Source organism: Penicillium verrucosum (genome assembly GCF_028828655.1).
Source record: "Penicillium verrucosum strain IBT 35672 chromosome Unknown utg000001l_segment0_segment0, whole genome shotgun sequence".
In the NCBI taxonomy this organism is placed as follows: Eukaryota; Fungi; Ascomycota; class Eurotiomycetes; order Eurotiales; family Aspergillaceae; genus Penicillium; species Penicillium verrucosum.
The window spans coordinates 15,102,942-15,119,995 of record NW_026643210.1 but is presented as its reverse complement, the minus strand read 5'-3'; the positions used below and the strand labels follow the sequence as shown (position 1 = coordinate 15,119,995).

Below are 17,054 nucleotides of genomic sequence, written 5' to 3'. Positions count from 1 at the left end.
GAAAACTACATCGAAGAAGCTCTAGACCGAGCTTAGCTTCATTATATCATATCACTTTACTGACACCGTCAAACTCCCTGAAACCGCCTCCCCTCCTGCTCACCTATCGGCGACACCTCATCGAACGACGACACCACCGAAACCTCATCAAAGTCCCTCTCCCTCCTCCGCCCATCCAAACCCGACACATCAGAAACAGCATCATCATCATAATCATCATCCGACCCACCAACAGCAATCCCAATACCAACTTCATCATCCGAAAAGTCCTCAAACGGCATCCTAGTCAACCGCGATGGCCCCCTTGACGACGTAACAGACGCAACCCGGTCCCTAAAATCCTGCTCCGTAGCACTCCGCCTCTGATCCATCGGAACAGCAACCGCAACACCAATATCCGCCTCCGAGTCATCAGGTCCACGAGTCATAGACATGCGGTGCACAGAGCTCAAGCCAGGACTGCGGTTGGGACTGGGCGTTCGACCCCGACTTTCCGTCGAGGGTGAGATGCTGATAACCGGGATCTGAGGAATGGGCAAGGGCATGGACATCGGCGCTGAAGACATTGCTGGGGTTGAGAGTGAACGTCTTGGTTCTGGGGTTGAGGATTTGGGTGATATCATTAGCTCTTGCGTTGATACCGCGCTTCGATGGCATGTTGCTATATCGTAGGGCGGTGGTAGCGTATTGCGTAATTTGCGTTCCTGTTCGTGGCGTCGACGGCGGCGGGAGAGGAAGAATAGTAGAGCTAGGATTAGAGCTAGGCCGATTACTGAGACTGGGACTGCTATGGCGATTTTGGTTGTTTTTGACGGGCCGCCGGAGAAAGCGGTTGAGTTGCTGGTCGCTGAGGTTGTTTCTGAGGATGAGGATGAGGATGAGGTTGTAGTTATGGTTGTTGATATTGTTTGGGTGGATGTGGGAGAGGATGAGGTTGAAATTGACGGTGTGGTCCAGGGTGTTGGTGTTGGTGTTGGTGTTGATGATAGTGATGGATATTGTGAGCTTGCTGCATCCACCAGACTCTCACTTGGTGCTGGGTTTGTGGTCAACTCGCTGACTGAGGGCGGTAAAACCGTTCCAGGATAGATGCCTGTGGCTGTCTCTATCGCTGCTGGATTCACCCAGCTTGACGTTTCTGCATTCTCCAGTCCAGGGCCCGGCATTGCAAGTGGCAAGAATCCCAAGAGTCTCCCCATCGCAGACAAGGTGGGTTGAAAATGGATTCTTGGGACACTTTTGTCTTATGTGAAGGCTCCAAAGCGAAGACAAAGAACCGCCACGAAAGATAATACAAAATACCCTGGTGCGAGAACTCTCCCATTCAGTGATCGCTTTAGGTAACTCCCCGATGTCTTTGTACAAAATAGAATTCAATATATGTCCAGGTTTGAGAGTAGAGAAGTTGGGAAAGTAACAAGAAATGTGTAATTTCCAAAACTTTTGGAAGAATAAAAAATGAACATCACAGAAAAATGTACGAACTACAGCACACACTCAACAGCCCCCGGTGGGGGGTTGAAGCACTGCCCTCAAGATGAGACGCTCTAACAAAGAAGTGCTTCGACATGCAGCACTAGACTCGGCGTCAATGAAAAATATTCATATTAGTATGATCCCTTTGAACTGATACATTTGCCTTAATATGTATCTCAAAGAAAACTACGAACAACCCAAATAATTATGAAGACAAAACATTGAACCTTCAAATCCATGAGGGTTGGGAGATGCCTATGCTATTTTTACGACGTTGGCGCTAATATGGGGCTAATATGGGGGCCACGTAGGATTAACACGAGAACCCTAACTACTTTCCGGTTAGTTCCTTGGGGGAGTTCATAGGCTGTCAGACTTGGATTTTGTGGGGGATTTTATTATTGGATTGTTATGTTGTATGCTTTGACGTGTATTCCAGGGATGTTGATAGGAGTGTAAAAGGAGCCAATAGTTCAATCATAGCTGTGATTTTCCACTTTCGGTGCCATAGTTAGTTATAATGTACATAAACTTATGTCAGACTATAAACAATTTTAATATTACCCCGAGCACATGGTTGACAGGTTGACATCACCTAACGTCAAGGTTGAAAGCAAGGATCACGATACTGCTAGAATTAGATGCAATGTCTAACCAATGTAAGAATCCATGAATTATGACAATAGACAATATAAATTCTAGTCCTCCTCTTGTGATATACCATATAACTATGATATATATGTTATATATGTTATATTGTAATTAGTGTAGGAGAGGTAACCACAACATTACGATGTAATCCGCCCTGCCCAGAGTACCCAGAGTGTACCCACAGTAAATTAGTCATCCAACCTTGGCTCCAGGGAATCCACTCCGAGCATATGCCTGTGAAGATCACTCCTTACATCTTTCATTCTTCAATCTTGTTCTTCAATCTTGTTCTTCAACCTTGTTCTTTAATCTTGCATATAACATACAAGTTTAAAAAACACATCGAGCATGGCCAATGGTTTCCTCCCATACCACGAACCTGGAAGTATGTACCCAAGCATATCCCAATTGATCTCTGCTCATCTCCTCACTGATCAATTCTCATAGCTGTCGACATCCTTATCATCGTTTCTTTCTTCTTTTTCCTTTCCCTGGCAAGATGGGTTTCCGCCAAGGTAATCCAGGCCGGAATTATCGGTCAAATCGCCGTCGGCATCATCTACGGCGTACCGTTGGCCAATATCCTTGAACATAACTGGCAAGAGACCTTTATCACTCTGGGATATGTCGGTTTAATTTTGATTATCTTCGAAGGTCAGTGGGAGAAAAAAAAAAAAAAAGACGTTTTCGTCTTGGCTGCTCTACCGCGGTTCTTGGCTTGTTGGATACTGATGTCATCGCATTCTAGGCGGTCTTGGCACTCGTGTAGATCTGCTTAAGCAGAACTTCACTTTGAGTATGGTTGGTGCCGCAACGGGGGTTTTATTTCCCGTTGGTCTTTCATACCTTTTGCTCTATCTTGGTTTTGGATATGGTTGGTTGTACTTGCCCAATTCCTACAGGCAAAAAAGCTAACCTGGACCAGGTGCGGTGGAGACCTTCATCATTGGCGCATCTCTTTCGGCGACTTCACTCGGTAAACTATTTCCTCAGAAAGCTCTGTGTTGACTGCATTTCAATCGCTAATAACTATTAGGTACCACCTTTGCTGTAATCAGCTCTGCGTCTGGCTCGGTTAATCTCGCCGAGACTCGGGTCGGGTCAGTTCTGGTGAGCGCTGCTGTCATCGATGATGTTGTAGGACTGGTTATGTTGAGGTGTGTTACTTATTGTGTGTGATCGATTCATCAGGCTGACAGCTGCATAGTGTGATTGGCGACTTGGGCAAACTTGAAGGGGACGATGTCAATCTGGGCTGGCTCATTGGGCGTCCCATAGTAGCATCGATAGGCATGGCCGTCGTAATGCCCATCGTCACCAAATGGGTGTTTGCACCTTTTTTCCGAAAGTTCATTGAACACCGCTTTGCGCAATTCGACCATATCTCGAACATCATCCTCATGACCCTTGTTCTTTCCGCGTTCATTGCAATCGCTGGCTTCACTGGTACATCCGTCTTATTTGGTGCCTTTCTGGCGGGTGTATTTCTTACATACATACCGAGCAAGCACCCCGAAGGACCATTTGTTGTCCTGAGCCGCGAGGAAGGCGAGCGCGAGGCGGATAAAAGTCCTACTTTCGTTCACACCTTTGAGAAATATCTGTTAGGACCTCAGCAGTATTTGATGGAACCTTTGTTCTTCGGAAGTATCGGATTCGCCATTCCGTTCTTGAAGCTGTGGACCGGGAAACGCATCTGGAGAGGGGTGGTTTACACCCTCTTGATGGCGTTTGCAAAGGTATGCAGATACCCAAAATCGTTCCTGAGCAATCGAGCTAACAAATCTACATAGTGTATCGTCGGAATCTGGATCCCCGTCTGGCAACTCGCTCGCCGGAGTAAATCTCACAAAAAGGAGTCTCATGAAGACCGAAAAAGACAGGGAATACCAGATAGTGAGAACAATAACACAACCCACGAAAAACAAAGCGACCAAAAGAATGGGAAGAAGTGGAAGCGGGCCTGGCTCGCCGCAACACTTTTAGGATCTGCCATGGTAGCACGTGGTGAGATTGGGCTTTTGATCATCGAAATTGGCCACAACGAAACTCCATACGTTAGTGATGAAGGCTTTATCACTGGCGTTTGGGCAATCCTTCTCAATACCATCATTGGTCCAGTTACCGTTGGCGTCCTGGTTCGATTCTACGCGCAAGAGATCGAAGTGGGCGAATGGGGAGTGCAGGATAAACCTCTGGCTATCTCGAGTCATGATGTTGGACGCGGAGCTGTATAGACCTTTTCTGCGGAGATTTTATGTTATGAAGGATATGGATGTACATATGATGTGGATGCACTGGAGTTGATAAGTGCAGTTAAGACACTCCATATGGACAAATATCAAAGTGGAGTTGATGTGGTTTAGGCGATGAATACGAGTACGGGCGGGTCGACCTAAGAATAACACTGCCCAGGTGATAACTAAGCAGAGATTTTAGTGCCTTAAAAATGAGGAAATACATCAAAGAGACATCAAATAATTATTCTTACTACTCTTCGATATTTTCAACTTTTTCCAAGGCTATTCCATCTATTCCAAGTGGATATGATCTCTCCTCCGGGGCAACCCCTCTAGTATTCCTTGACTTAGTAAGCTTCGGTGACAATTGAAGGCCCCCCGCATTCCAACCTTGGAACCTTGGCGAGTACCCAAGAAGGGAATTCTGTTGTTCATTTTCCTATCTCAGCGTCTTCCTAGCGATGGAGATGGAGATGGAGATGGAGGGGAATATTCGTACCTGTGCCGATGGCTCTCATTCCACCCTGTCACTGCCTCAGCCCGGAGGAGGGTATCAGGCAACAGAAAAGCGCAGGCTATTACTGATTTATATCCATGGCTTCATGGGATCAGAAGCCAGCTTCCATGACCTTCCGTTGCATGTTCATGATTTATTAACCGGCTCGTTGGCCGAGTCACACGTGGTGTACACCCGCATGTATCCTAGATACAAGTCTCAAGGCGAGATCCAAACAGCCGTGGATCAATTCAGTTCCTGGTATGTGATCGCGTCACAGAAAGCCCGATTTTCCTTGATTGGTAACTGGGTACATATGCTAATGGAGGTACTTGCAGGCTATTGCCGCACGAGGCAGATGACCTAGATGTTATCTTGTTGGGACATAGTCTCGGCGGAATCCTAGCTGCAGACGTCGCTCGCTTACACCAAGATGGGCGAGCAAAGCATCGGATTTTGGGAGTAGTGGGATTCGATGTCCCCTTTCTAGGGATCCATCCCCGCGTAGTAGCAACGGGAACCATGGGCTTGATACCTAAGAGAGACCCGGCAGATGAGGAGAAACTTGCGACAGAACAAGAATCTTTGGTCTTGGAAACAACCTTCAAACCCGCCCCTTCCAACCCCAACTTTGACCCACCATTTATGAACGATGTGCGTCTGGTTGATCGTGGCTTCCTCGATGGCATTATGCATTTTGTCAACAAAAACACCGACAATCTCTCCCGATCCATCTTCGAGCGCATAGTATCACCTTTGACATTTGCTGGTTGTGTCAATAATTATTCTGAACTTCGTCAGCGGTATCGGCACTTGATGGAGTTGGAAGGTGCCGAGTCCAGCCCCTGGAGAGTACGATTTGTCAATTACTATACCGCGAGCACTGGTCGCAAACCGCGAAACGGCAAGACGAAAGCGGAAAGGAAAGCCGAAAAGACCGAAAGGAAAGCTGAAAGGGCTGAAAGGAAAGCCGAGAAGAAAGCCGAAAAGAAGGCCAAAAAGTCTACAAAGAAAGACGAAGGGTCTACAAGAAAGGTCGAACTTGATCTGGATGAATGCACAACGAAAGTCCACTCGCCCGAATACTCAGATTCGTCCAGTGGTTCGGAAGAAACTGGAATAACCACTTCCATGAGCAACATGACAATTAAACGAAAGCCCTTGAAGTCCGCTACTTCTCATTCTTCCCTGGCCGCCAAAAATGCCAACGATGACAAGGATCATCTGCTAGTGGATCATGCAAGTACCGCACTGTCTACCTCGATCTCAACCGACCGAATAGAGAACCAGTCCCTATCAGGAAGCATTTCCCTCTCAACTGAGAATGGCTCCATCACAACCACGGACTCCTCAGACCCTAATAAACAACACCTTCGCAAATTCATCCTCTTACCATCACATCATTGGAGGCACCACAATAACTCCCATTGGGAGGCGATATTAATGGCGGACATGGACGAAGTCGTGGCACATCAGTCCATGTTTATCCCACAAGGTGCAAACTACGACCACCTTGTCGGAGATAGCGTTGGGCGAATTGAGCAATGGATTGAGAACGATCTTACCCGGCGATATCTCCAAGAAAGTCTTGATTAAAGAGGTTCTGTTAATTAATATAGATCCCGATTTGTCACTCCCAACTATGTACATACATATACTTAATATATTTGTCTCTTTCAACCTGCCCCTAGACTGGCGGTAACTTCACACCCTAGATTCTTGAGGCACGAGCCAAACTTCTCTCGAGTACCAAAAGGAGGAGGAACAATCAGAGAATCGTATCGCCCAACCCGACTTAGCACCAGCTACTCACGACAAGTACGATAGTGCAGTGAAGAACTGGGTTTTGTGGGTTCTTAAATCAAATCTGAGCTGAGTTTCTCGCTATATATTATTACTTCTTACTTCATGATGACACTTTACCATAACCACCTAGGCGGGCACGGGCGTAGGTAGCACCTAGTAATCACTTCTCAGTTTTCATTTTATAATCCTCTTTCCTCTCACATGCGTAGCCAAACACAAACAACGAAATTAAGTACAGCCAGTAACTGGGTGGCAACCCCTCCCCATCCCCTCACCTTCCACAGAAACTCCTACTCACCCCCTAGCGTAGCCTTCATCTGCCGACTCCATTCATCCCGCTTGATCCGCAGAAGGATCAAGGGGACCCCACTAAGCAGACAGAATAAACAGACCGCCGTGAACGACCAACCCGTCCCAATCGCATCAAATAACGGCTGCGCAATAATCGCACTTACGCATGACAGACTGTTTCGCATGAGGTTATTCACCGCGACGCCGATGGTGGAGTTCTTCGGTGTAAATTCTGTCAACATTGTCATAGTGACGTTGGTGAGAATCATTCCGCCAAACCCGTAGAAGAAGTTTCCGAGGAGCTATTATAAAGTAGATCAGTCCCCGCTTGAAGCCTGAAGGCGATGAAATGAATGAACTTACCGGGACCAGCCAGAATTCATGCTTATCGGCGGCCCATCCCCACCACAACAGGGCCCCGGGGAAGAGAATGCCCCCAAGGAGGCAGTTCTCGCCCAGACGATCGACCGGGTGGAGGATCAACTCCCCCTTATCATTGTATCGGCCCTCCTTTCGAGCGGTCCGCGCCATAATATAATCCTGCCAGCGGCCCCCAATAATTGCACCGAAGAGTAAGCCCAGGCCCCCGGGAATATAAGCCACACCGACAATGATAGAGCTCCAAGAGTATGGTGGCAGGGCAAAGGTGTCTTCAATGGAAACGCAGATGAGATAGTACGTAGCGAAGACGATGCTGGTGTAATAGACCGTAATCAGGATGGGAGGGTATTGGAGGAGCTTGGCGGCTTCCATGGGCTTTAGGAGGAAGTAGAGGGCCTTCTTGCCGGGACTGGTCACGTCTTTTCGCTGCTCGTGGCGGTTCTCTTCGAGGTTGTTGGCTGTCTCTGGCATGAAGAGGACCATAACAGTAAACACGACCCAGCCATAGATCACCATAAACCACTGTGTGCTGCGCCAACTCCAACGCATCGTGAGTGCCCCGCCGATAATAGGTGCAAACATAGGCCCTAGCATAGGACCTAGCATGAACGCGCCCATAGCCTTGCCGCGATCTTGCGTTTCGAATATGTCTGAAATAGTCCCGGCACTGACGGCTTGAAGGGACGCACTGGATGCGCTCCCAAGGAGTCGCATAGCGATAAACATGCTGATGTTGGGGCTGATAGCAGCCAGAATGTTGAAAATCCCAAGGAAGAAGAATGACGATATGTATACCAGTCGACGGCCATAGAGCTCAGCGAGGTATGACCACCACAAGGGTGTGAGTGCAACAGAGAGTGAGCCAAAAGCGATAGACAAGTTGACCACCGACACGGTGGTATGCATATCCTCGGCGATCTCTATCAGGCAGGCTTTTTGAAATCCAGCATATCAGCTTCTTGTTCTGGTCGGGGAAGAGGAGGCCTTACGAAACAAAACACCACTACTCAGCGGAACCACCAACCCTCCCATCGCCACAATAAAGGTCAAACCCCACTTCATCCCCGGGGCATACTGCCTCGGATCCTGCAAGGCTGGAACATAACATAACCACGGAAGAAATCCTCTACGAACGTGTTCCAAACCATGAGGCTCAATTTCTTGCTTGGTTCCGAGTTCTGCCTTGGTATTATCTTGCATGAGCTTTTCGGGCGAGTCTGTTTCGTACTCTGGCATTGTCCCTGCGCTTCTTGGGGATTGCATCGTGGTGAACGCTGCTGAAGTCTCGGGTGTATTGTTTCTATACGTAAGAGACATGCAGATCTGTGGATACTAAATGCCCCTTATCATGTCTTCTGGCAAGCAGATATATATATATATATATGTGTGTGTGTGTATGTATTCAAAATCATCGACGGTACAATGTATATGATTACCTCGTTAGGTATGATCCACCTCGGCCGAGGGTGTGGGGCCTCCCGCCTCGTACGAGACCCACCTGCCTCGTCCGATCAAATTAGGAGAGCGCAAACCTTGGTGATTCCAAGGTTACCACACAGAGTAACCTTGGTTAGGTAGCCACCACTATGGAAATAATCAGAGGCACCTAGATCTACCTGAAAATGACCCATACCCATACCCTATCTCGTACGAGAAATGCAGATCCGAAGTGACAGCGCAAAAAGCAGGATGAAATTACTACTGGAATATAGATCACGATCAAGGTACAATTTACGGGTACTCCGTAGAGTATGAATCCTCATCCACGAGCGAACTACGATATTCTAATTGTACGGAGTTATTCCAGCTAATTCATGATGCTATTCAAAAATTCACCATTATATGTTCTACGCAGGGTTTATCTTTAAACATTCACTTAATCTTTGACCACAAATGTTCGATAGGGGTTAAGGCAGTCCGCTAAACTAGCTTGCGAAACCTCACCCGTCGACACAGGTACTGACTTTTAGCTACTAAATCCACGCAACGACCCATCCATCGCACACCCCGTGATCATAGGTCTCTCGGTGTCATTTCAATATTATCAAGATAGAGGGCAAAGAAGCTCGTCTTATCCGTCTTAAACTCATCATCCCCGTCCTTGATCTGGCCCTCCAGATCCACGTCATACTGTCCGAACAACGCAGCCAGGATGCTACGAACCATCTTCCCGCCCAGGTGGACACCAAGACACTTGCGGGAGCCATATCCGAAAGTCGATAGGTTGTACTTCATGTCCCTCACGTTGAGGCCGTCAAAGCGCTCCGGTCGGTATTCCTTTGTTTCGGGGCCCCAGTAGGGGTTGTGGATATTAATGGCGTGTGCATCGATGACGACGCTGGTCTGCGTGCAATCGTGGGTTAGTTCGTGTGAGGGGAAGCAACGGGGATGAGGAAGGAAGAAGATGTCGCTTACATTGGCGGGTATATGATACCCTCCTAACACTTTGTCTTCAGAACATCGACCTGCAAGGGAAAAGGCTACATCGACCATGTTAATCCAGTCATTCCAAAGCAATTACGCGGAAATGGGTGAAGGACAAAAAGCTCACCGGGAATCGGCTCCAGCCGGATCGACTCGAGGAAACAACAGTGCATAAAAGTATCCTGCCGCTTGACATAGTCTGCTAGATTATCCTTGTGGTCGTCGATTTCTTTTTGAAGCTTCTTCTGGACCCGCTTATCCTTGGCAATATGCAGAATGCAACCCGTGATGACAGAAGTTGTGACATCCAGGTTCGCAAAGATCGACTCTGTAAAGGTGTGAATCAGCTGGTCCTCCGTCATCTCACCGTTTTGGATGTTCTGCCACAGCTTGACAATCGGCAGATCAATTTCTGTCGCCTTCTGCTTGGCGATCCCCCGGTTGAATATGCGCCATCGTCGATCGAATTCCCGGATCAGCTTCCACGAGTCCCATGAGTACATATACTTCAAGACTCGACTGCGTGTGAGGCCTTGCTCCACGGTCCAGGTAGAGAGGGTAAGAAAGATCTGACCGATCGACCAGACTTCATCTTTCTGGGTATCAGTCAAGAGTCCATAGAAAGTCTCCAATTGAGTAAAAAACGGGTACGGCTGCACGGCTCGGTACGTATTGACGATAGTCTCCCCTTCCTTGGTGGGAGTAAGGGTCCGTGTGCGGAGTGTTTGCACATGCTCGATTGCCCGTTCCAAGACCATTGGGGTAAGCCTTGCCGAGCTCGAGAAGTTGACGTAGGGATCCAGCAACTTGCGCAAAACCTTCCAATCTTGGCCATTGACCAGCCCGACAGCATGACCCATGGCGTAATTAAACAGGGCTCCGGAAGGCTCATAGGAAAACTTGCTGTGCTCTCCTTTCCCGGAAAACCAAGCCTCTACATCTTTGGGATCAGTAATGACGCTGCAGGCATGAAGTATCAGTAGCATATCAGGTCTTCAACGTGGGTATGGGAGAAACGCACATTTCAGGCCACGTGCCGTTCCAGACTCGATAAATGGATCCGTATTTTGCACGCCATTTGGCACTCATCTGAGCCGGGGCAATGATCTTGACCCTTCCCTGGCCTTGCGGTAGAACATAGTCAGGACCGGACATCTGCTGCTTTTCCCCGTTGACGGGTTTTACAGGGGACATGCCGATATATATGCACTATCTGCTCGGTTAATGCTATGATCCCATCTTCTTCTTCCTCGTTCAGGGGCAGGCGAAGAACTCACATTCAGGTAAAACGTGACGATGCGATCGCCGAAGAAATATGCAATCACGAGAGGCAAGGAGATTCCCAGGACGAGCCATTGTAGTGGGGGATGGCTCACTACTGGGAGAACCGTGAGGAAAGCCATGAGGTACGAGAGATGCAAATCGAGGGAAGTCTTGACGCCGTTGATGCTCCTGTCACAACGAATGGTGAGCGAAGATCTACTATAGACACTTCTGCGCAGGGCTTATTTCGGAGCACAAGGCAGTTTGTCAATCCTGCAATGGTCGCGGCGCCGAGTTTATTCACCGAGAATAGTTCCCCTTGGCAAGCTAGACAATGTGCCCTACGACGGTAGGTGATGAATACACGTCTCCTTTTCCCACCGCTGTCCCGATGAATGTCCCAGTTTTCCTATTCTCCACATTGCGTGTTGTCGCTTCGACTACTAAACTGGGACACCTCGATTCATAGAGCCGCTCTTAATCAGCATATAACGCTAGCGTATATCCAAATGACATAGTGCAGGGTTTATATATACGATCTAAACTATACACTCAATCGATCCGCGCTCCACCCTTCTCCAACACTTCGCCCAGAAAGAGAAATGAGAAACTCTTCCACCATATCCCACAAAGGATGCTCCGCATGAACGTAATTAAATCGGCCGATCCATCAAGCCCAGCAATCAGTCACTGTGACAACCCATGGTACCCCATCGGACCCAAACTGGCGAAGTCCGCAAAATCGAACTCCTCCAGATTCACCAGACCCATGAAATCCGTCGTCTCAAGGCCTATCACAGCCGAGCCTGGAGGAGCAGCAGGAAACGACTCCTTCGACATGGGAGAATTGTTCTCAGATAAACCAGTCCCAGTTGGCTGGTTGCTAGCGATACCAGAACCGAGGCCCTGCTGGAATCGAATCCGATTCACCAACCAAATAATTGCGGGCCATGCACCGGTGGTATGCTGACCCCGAATCTCGTAGATGGCGTTCGCTAATTGGAGGCCTCGCTGACAGAGATCGGCCCACTCCGGGGATTGGAAGCCGGGACTGCGGAGTTCGGAGAGTACGTAGAGAATCAAGTAGAAGCCGGCGTGGGAGAATATATGCCATTGGAAGGGTTCACAGGCCTTGCTGGAGGCGATTGTACACCAGTTCTCGACGGCTGTGGCGGCATCGACGAATATACTTGACGTTTGATACTGTCAGTGAAAACATATTTACTTTCCCTGGTTTGGGGGAGGTCGGAGGGCTAACTTTCTTCTCATAGCGGGACTGATGACCTTCTCACGATCTTGTCGGGGGATTTGAATCCAGAACATGACCCAGAATTTGGATTTCAAGTGGTTTTTCAAGTCTAAGGCCATTGACTGCATACTCACCCTCTTATCACAGTATCGAACGAGATCGTCCAGATCCTTCTCAAACTCGCTGGCGATAGTCTCAGCAGTGTTGAACAGGCCTAGTAGCTCCGTTAATGCTTCGGCCTCGCCCACACCGCGGGGGTTGGTGCGTAGTCCCTTTCGCGAAGCATGCGTCACCTGAATAATGCGCCCGTAATACTGGACTGCGGTGGTCCGAAGAAGATATATGGTCATGTCAGTGAATTTAGGGACATCCGAGAGTCTAACCGAGGGCGCCACCCCTTCGACCAGATCGACGTCATCTAGGCTGACAGGTCGACGTGTATCGAAGTCCGACCCGTGAATCGAAGGTGCAAACCCATGATCCTCCGCTGCGCGAAAATCCAAGTAGCAGATTTGCGCCCATAGGCGGCGGCGCAGCTCCACCTGTATAACATCCATCGTGCCCAGCGGTAGGGCTAAAGGGTCCCGGTGGAGTCCGTGGACTGTCGCCATCCGAATAGCCAGTCCAGTCAGCGGCCATACCTTTCCCAGGTCATCTTCCCGATATTGCGCGGTCTTTAGTGTATAAACATTGTTTAGCTCAATATAGGAACTGTCCCTCCTCTTTCCCTGAGACTTACCAGAAAAATCACAAATGCCTGCAAAACCTCAAAGCTCCTTGAGGTCATAAATTTCTGCCGTTTCAGATGCACTTCCGTTCCCGTGCGGTATCGATTCAGGAGGTAAGACCTATTAGTGCCGAACGCGGTGACCATGTCGGTATCCTTCATACTGTTAACGGCCGCATAGAAGATGGACATGGCCAGCGGCTCGAATGGGTCCATGTTATTCGGGTGGAAAATCATATTGCTACTAGTCCCCGTCATGATAGGGATGTGATCGTTCTCTAAAAGGTAATGGGTGCGAACAAATGTGTCAAACCGACGGCCCAAACTCGGCCGATGGACAATTCGGTGAATCGGGTCGACATTAGCCAGGAAAACATTCAGGAGCAAATAACAATCCTCTCGTGTATCGGGCCAGAAGGTAGCACCATTAGCTATAGGGGAATCCGCGTCCCAGATAACATCTTCGAGCGCCTGTTCCGGGGGGAATTCTGAGATTCTGCAATAACCGATTGGATGCCTTGGAGCTAAGGGAGCAGAGGCTTAGTTAGTACCGCTTTGCCTTGGCATAAGCATAAGCTTCAAGAACAACGGAGAGCACACCTCTGCAGCCATCCAGGCCCAATGTTTGCCGGAGATGAAGTGGGGGACTCCATTATCGAGAATCAGTGCATCTTCTTGCGATTGCGGCCGTGGAGGTGATGCATTATGAGGGGCGGGTGTCGATTGTGCAGGTGTGAATGAGTCCAGCGACGAGGGACTATACTCCGGTGCCTCATATGCTTTCGCTTGTGCCATGAAGTCACCAAGACGCTGAAGACCAGGATTGATTCGCGCTAGCGTGGATGAAGAGATCTTAGGGGCACTGCTTAGTTTGGTGATCCGGCCCGACTCTGAGGCCAGCCCCGGCGACTGGGGCTTCGACACGTAAGAACAGGCATATTCGCCTCGCTCACACACCAAACATTGCGGTTGTCGGCGGTCACATTTGACCTTGCGACTACGACATGGCAGACAAGAGGTAATTGGACGAGAGAAGCTACTTAGGGCTGCAGGTGGGGATAAAATGGATTCCTTAGGGTGAAAGGGGAAGGCATACATGGCGAAAGAGACGGGAGGAAAAATGGGAAATGTGCCGGTGCGAACTAGATGTACTATTAAAGCATCCGCACGCTGCTAGCAGCAGCAGCTCGAGCTGGTAAAATTGGACCCCAGTGGGATTTTAATTAGAATAAGTTTCACCTTTGACGCAAACCAGAGCCATGCTGAAGCGCGGAGCCTGTAAAATTAGGGCCATAGGAGATATGCATCTCCTGGATTAGTTTCTTTCGTGTGTTTCTTGCGGAGGGGGGTCAATGTTTTTGTTATGCGAACGGTACATACTAGTGCATACAGGTATTTTACGCTCCAACACGCAGACATCGGAACTACTCTAGTCAATTAGAATCCTAGGACCATACTATTTCACCCACATAAGCTACTCTATATTCTAGTATGGTACTAGAGGTGTAGTGTACACCTTGAAGATAGCAATTTTATATAATTTTTAATTTTGCTACTTTCACTATTTTGAGATCCCCTAAATATTAATTTGCAAAAAGTGAATCCGTATCAAGGTCGAAAAATACCAGGATACACACGTCCCAGAACCACACTCGCTATATACAGATACGATAGGAAAACTCGTAACGTCGGTTCCGTCCCTAAAATCCTAGCTTAGGGCTGAGGTAGCATTTAGCTAGACTACTAGTAGTAATCCAGCCACCCCCTATTTCCTATTCCAGTCTAATATACTCCGTACTCTGTACAGAGTATAGACAAGCATGCGCAGCTGCCCGGCCCCGAACCCGACCGGTGTAATCCGTCTAGATCCAATCATTTTGCCAAGCAGCCACTGTGACTTCCAATGTTTGTTTCTGCTCTACGTGTGATCTGTATTGGCACGTACTACCATATGCTACTGGGATGTTCCCAAACTTCCGAGGTTGTTTGTTTCCAAGATCTTCTAAGGTTTCCAGGTGGATTCCAACCTTAGAACCTTAGCCCACAGATTGCGGGTCCGTGGCCCGTGGACGGGCATGTTGTTTGCATGGTTTGCATAGTGGGGTCCGCTACCTCCTTCCCAGGAGATTATGTCAGACTGGGATATGGCCTCCCTAGGCCCTAAACAGGAACCGAGGTTTTTGTTATGGTCTAGTGGAAAAGACGCCGTATTTATTCCCACAGATTACCTAGATATCCCTCCATTTTCTGCTTCCTTCTTTTCCCTCTATTTAGTATTTTAGTTGAATAGCACTCCTTCTTTGATTGAAGACCTGGCTTGTGACACTATGAGCCGTTGTTTAGGTTGTTGTTCGTAGCCTAGACAAAGGCAGGGATGGTGGCCGCCCATCATGTTTGAACCCTTGGTAGCAGCAAGATTGGGGAGGGTAGAGTATTGATAAAGGTGTGTCTATACCACAATTGCACTCTCCACTGGTTTTCTTCGGACCGAGACGCAGATCTGGATGCTAGACTGAGCGCGTTGATAGAAGTATCGACCTGATAAACTTCTTGGTTGATAGGCGGGCTCGGTATAGCGGCCGTGTCGCCGAGAATGGTGAGTTTGGCTTGAAAGCGACAACTGATAGGGTTGCTACTGGATTCCGAAATATTTTTGCGGGGCCTGCTAGGGATTTCCAGTGGATTGACATATAGGATATTATCGTGCTCGGTTGTATCTTTATTTTCGCCGTTAGCCTTAATATGCGCTCGGGATAAATTTGATTTCCCGATACCGAACAACAGATAATTTCCATGTCGTTCTCTATACACCTGTACTGATTCTTTCTTTCTGCATCAACACTGTCTTCGGACGACCCCAAGACAGTGGTTTTATGGGCATTGGCAGGACTATCGAGAAATACTCTCAACCAAGATGTCATATCCATCGGTCATGACGACCTTAATCCAAAACCCTCGGCTACGCCTCCTTAATGCTCTACGAGCTGGCTCAAAACCTATTATGACCTTTTTGGGGCTTCCGTCCTTCCGCACAGCCCAGGTTGTGGCTCAGACCGGCGTCGATGTTAGCATTTCTCCTCCACAGATGAACGTTCCCCACTGACGATCATAAAGGGCATTATTATCGATTGTGAGCATGGATATATTAGCGATGATTCCATGCACAGCTCGACTGCCGCCATTGCTGCGCTGGGGGTGTCGCCGCTTGTTCGTCTGAGAATGACCCATGTAGATTTGATTAAACGAGCCCTAGATGCTGGTGCACAGTGAGTGACAACACCTAATCTACCATTCTCCCACTAAACATGTGACCAGCGGTATCGTTGTACCTCAAATCAACACAGCGGAAGAAGCCAGGACCATTGTGTCTCATTCAAAATTCCCCCCACAGGGGCTTCGAGGGCAAGGTTCAGCATTTCCAGCTATCGCTCACGATACGGATATTCCGACATATATGAAATCAGCGAATGAAACGATTATCATATGTCTTCAAATTGAATCAAAGGCGGGAGTCGAGAATGTTGACGCTATCTGTGCTGTACCGGGTGTCGGTAAGTGACTGACTCCAATCCTAAGAATGGTTTCGCTAATCTAGTCAAGATATGATCTTTATTGGGCCAAACGACCTTGCTCTATCGGTCCTTGGGTATCTCCCTGGGAAAGGGGACGAGCCCGAGTTTGTCGACGCAATCGAAAAGATCGTCGCAGCAGCTAGAAAACATGGCAAATGGGTCTGTCGATTGTCAAACAACGGGACTTTGTGTAAGGAACATCTGAAAGTGTTCGATACTATAGCGATGAGTTACGATGTTCGGGCGATGCAAAATTGGTACACAGCTGAGCTAGAAATTGCGCGCTCATGATAGATTATATGCTAGACGAGGGAACCTTGATGTGTGTCTATCTCAATGGTTAAAGTGCTTACATGTAGAATCAATAACTAGCATAAGACAAACATTTTAGGTTAGTATGGGCAGCATAAAGTGCTCAACTGGTGAATACCTTTGATATATCACAATATACCTACATGACAAAGTTATAACTATAGAC

General features: G+C 48.2%; 7 protein-coding genes across 7 annotated transcripts; 3 read left to right on the top strand and 4 right to left on the bottom strand.

The window, feature by feature from the left end:
- Positions 1-68: 68 nt before the first annotated feature.
- N7516_005572 (uncharacterized protein) lies at positions 69-1,166 on the bottom strand (the record flags this gene model as incomplete). Its single annotated transcript, XM_057218292.1, has 1 exon — positions 69-1,166. The coding sequence occupies one exon, from the start codon at positions 1,164-1,166 to the stop codon at positions 69-71; it is 1,098 nt and encodes a 365-aa protein (XP_057080175.1).
- A 1,309-nt stretch (positions 1,167-2,475) lies between these two features.
- Positions 2,476-4,364, top strand: N7516_005571 (cation:proton antiporter; the record flags this gene model as incomplete). The annotated part of the gene is made up of 7 exons (XM_057218291.1): positions 2,476-2,512; positions 2,575-2,781; positions 2,876-3,001; positions 3,053-3,103; positions 3,164-3,284; positions 3,335-3,866; positions 3,921-4,364. 7 exons carry the CDS (start codon positions 2,476-2,478, stop codon positions 4,362-4,364), a joined length of 1,518 nt encoding a protein of 505 aa, XP_057080174.1.
- Positions 4,365-4,828: 464 nt separating this feature from the next.
- Positions 4,829-6,459, top strand: N7516_005570 (uncharacterized protein; the record flags this gene model as incomplete). Its single annotated transcript, XM_057218290.1, has 2 exons — positions 4,829-5,124; positions 5,202-6,459. The coding sequence occupies 2 exons, from the start codon at positions 4,829-4,831 to the stop codon at positions 6,457-6,459; spliced, it is 1,554 nt and encodes a 517-aa protein (XP_057080173.1).
- Positions 6,460-6,959: 500 nt separating this feature from the next.
- Positions 6,960-8,658, bottom strand: N7516_005569 (MFS transporter; the record flags this gene model as incomplete). The annotated part of the gene is made up of 3 exons (XM_057218289.1): positions 6,960-7,262; positions 7,324-8,273; positions 8,331-8,658. 3 exons carry the CDS (start codon positions 8,656-8,658, stop codon positions 6,960-6,962), a joined length of 1,581 nt encoding a protein of 526 aa, XP_057080172.1.
- Positions 8,659-9,354: 696 nt separating this feature from the next.
- On the bottom strand, positions 9,355-10,959 carry hasH (cytochrome P450 monooxygenase hasH; the record flags this gene model as incomplete). The annotated part of the gene is made up of 4 exons (XM_057218288.1): positions 9,355-9,684; positions 9,757-9,821; positions 9,893-10,725; positions 10,787-10,959. The coding sequence occupies 4 exons, from the start codon at positions 10,957-10,959 to the stop codon at positions 9,355-9,357; spliced, it is 1,401 nt and encodes a 466-aa protein (XP_057080171.1).
- Positions 10,960-11,715: 756 nt separating this feature from the next.
- On the bottom strand, positions 11,716-14,102 carry N7516_005567 (uncharacterized protein; the record flags this gene model as incomplete). The annotated part of the gene is made up of 4 exons (XM_057218287.1): positions 11,716-12,217; positions 12,287-12,951; positions 13,017-13,475; positions 13,605-14,102. 4 exons carry the CDS (start codon positions 14,100-14,102, stop codon positions 11,716-11,718), a joined length of 2,124 nt encoding a protein of 707 aa, XP_057080170.1.
- Positions 14,103-15,918: 1,816 nt separating this feature from the next.
- N7516_005566 (HpcH/HpaI aldolase family protein) lies at positions 15,919-16,867 on the top strand (the record flags this gene model as incomplete). The annotated part of the gene is made up of 4 exons (XM_057218286.1): positions 15,919-16,068; positions 16,119-16,270; positions 16,320-16,555; positions 16,605-16,867. 4 exons carry the CDS (start codon positions 15,919-15,921, stop codon positions 16,865-16,867), a joined length of 801 nt encoding a protein of 266 aa, XP_057080169.1.
- Between the last annotated feature and the right edge of the window lie 187 nt (positions 16,868-17,054).